Below are 1628 nucleotides of genomic sequence, written 5' to 3' on the forward strand. Positions count from 1 at the left end.
GAAAGAGACCCAAATTCCAAATAACTGACCACGTGTCTCATGAATTGCTTCGTTGTTCTACACACAAAAATGGCCACAGCGAGGTGTTCTTTCCAAATGGCTTTGGGTGTGAGTTATTCAAATGTGTTCCTCTGAACTCTCAATATGCAGAATTCAGTTGGTCACCAAAAATCATATGATACCGTTTCTGTTCTTATTTGGGTGACCTTACTTCTATAAATAGGGACAGGACAGGAAGGTATCACTAGGGATCAAGTTCCTGTTTAGAGTAGGGGGGGTGGGTAGGTTCCTTTTCTGCAGTTTGTTAAGAAAAAAAACCAAAAAAAAAATGTTTTTGCAAGACAGGAATGACTCTAACAAGCACATGGCAGAAGAATTACTTTTTCTTCCCTTCCCTGAGCTTTGGCTCCATCCTCCAGGCATTACCTTAGCTTATCCTTCTGTTGCTTTCCGCACATGATGGAGGACATAAAGTCCTCCTCACGTTTACCGAGTGGCTCTCATTGCAGCCACATCCTCCACAAGACGTGAGCTCATTGCCATACGCCCAGATCCCCTTAGGAACACGCCGTTCGGTACAACACCCCCAATTTAGGTCAGCGAACGCTATAAGCAGATCACAGCTATGGAAAGACCCAGGTCTTGCTTGAAATACAGGAACTTTCAGAGGAGTACGGGGAACTGCCTGACTGCACAGTGGCTACGGAGGCTGCAAGATTTCAAACTGTGCTATATCCTGTAGGTCACATAAATATTTATAGAAGGTGCCTGACAGCATGATAGGGCTCGGTAGTTCCTCCTCCTTCCCGAGGGGTGGCTGCTTACTCCCAGCTATCGAATCCCAAGCTCTGGTAATAGGAAAGAGAGAGAAATGGGAAACACCATCAGAAAGAAGTTTGGGAAATGGGCTGCTATGTATTTGTAGTTTCCGTAATTTAAAGTTCAGAGGACAGTCCAGCTGGCAAACTGCAGTCTGGCCACATGATGATGATGATGATGATGATTATTTTTAAGTGCAATGAGTGAGGGCCTGGGCGTGTGCCTCTGTTTTACGTGTTTGTTTTTTTAAGTTATGTAAGATTTTGAAGGCGGATTCTTCCCCCCCTTCTTCAGCACATGTGCACTAAGTCATTCCCCTAATCCTCTGCTTAGCCGGCTTGTTAAAGCAAAAGAAGAGGGAAGGGAAGTACAGACTCATAAAAAGTGTCCGGGATAAAGGCAGGAATGTAGCAGCCATTTAACATTTTAAAGAGATACACAGTTTAAAAAGGAAACAGGATATTATTTTCTTTAGAACAATAACAGTACAGCTTTTTATGAGGCATGGGCTTAGATGTCAAAGTCCTGCGCTCGCAGTTGCCAGCCCCTCCGCCAGGTCCTTGCGTGACGGAGGAGGAACGAGGCGCAGGTATTTTGGCCGATTTGAATTGGCCACACCCCACCAAAATTCCTCCATCTTTTTATTCTCCCCTCCAGCTTCAGATGCAAAAACTTATCGTTAGTTTTGCTTACAATCGCAATATTAGTCTTCTTTTTAGTTTTTGGTTTGGATTACATTTGTTGTCTGGCTTCCTATTCACTTTCTAAAGCTTTTCTCCCTGTGTGCGAATCTAGAAATGTACTGCTCA

The 1628-nt window shown here is 44.0% G+C and overlaps 1 protein-coding gene across 1 annotated transcript in view; it reads right to left on the minus strand.

Annotated features, from left to right (window-relative positions):
- UBASH3B (ubiquitin associated and SH3 domain containing B) overlaps positions 1–543 on the minus strand; it is a 33973-nt gene extending 33430 nt beyond the window's left edge. The window contains exon 1 of the mRNA XM_009636103.2: positions 491–543. Within this exon, the coding sequence (XP_009634398.1) occupies positions 491–543 (53 nt within the window). The remainder of the gene's footprint in view (positions 1–490) is intronic.
- Positions 544–1628: the final 1085 nt, after the last annotated feature.

Source organism: Egretta garzetta, unplaced genomic scaffold (genome assembly GCF_000687185.1).
Source record: "Egretta garzetta isolate BGI_Z169 unplaced genomic scaffold, ASM68718v1 scaffold773, whole genome shotgun sequence".
NCBI lineage: Eukaryota > Metazoa > Chordata > Aves > Pelecaniformes > Ardeidae > Egretta > Egretta garzetta.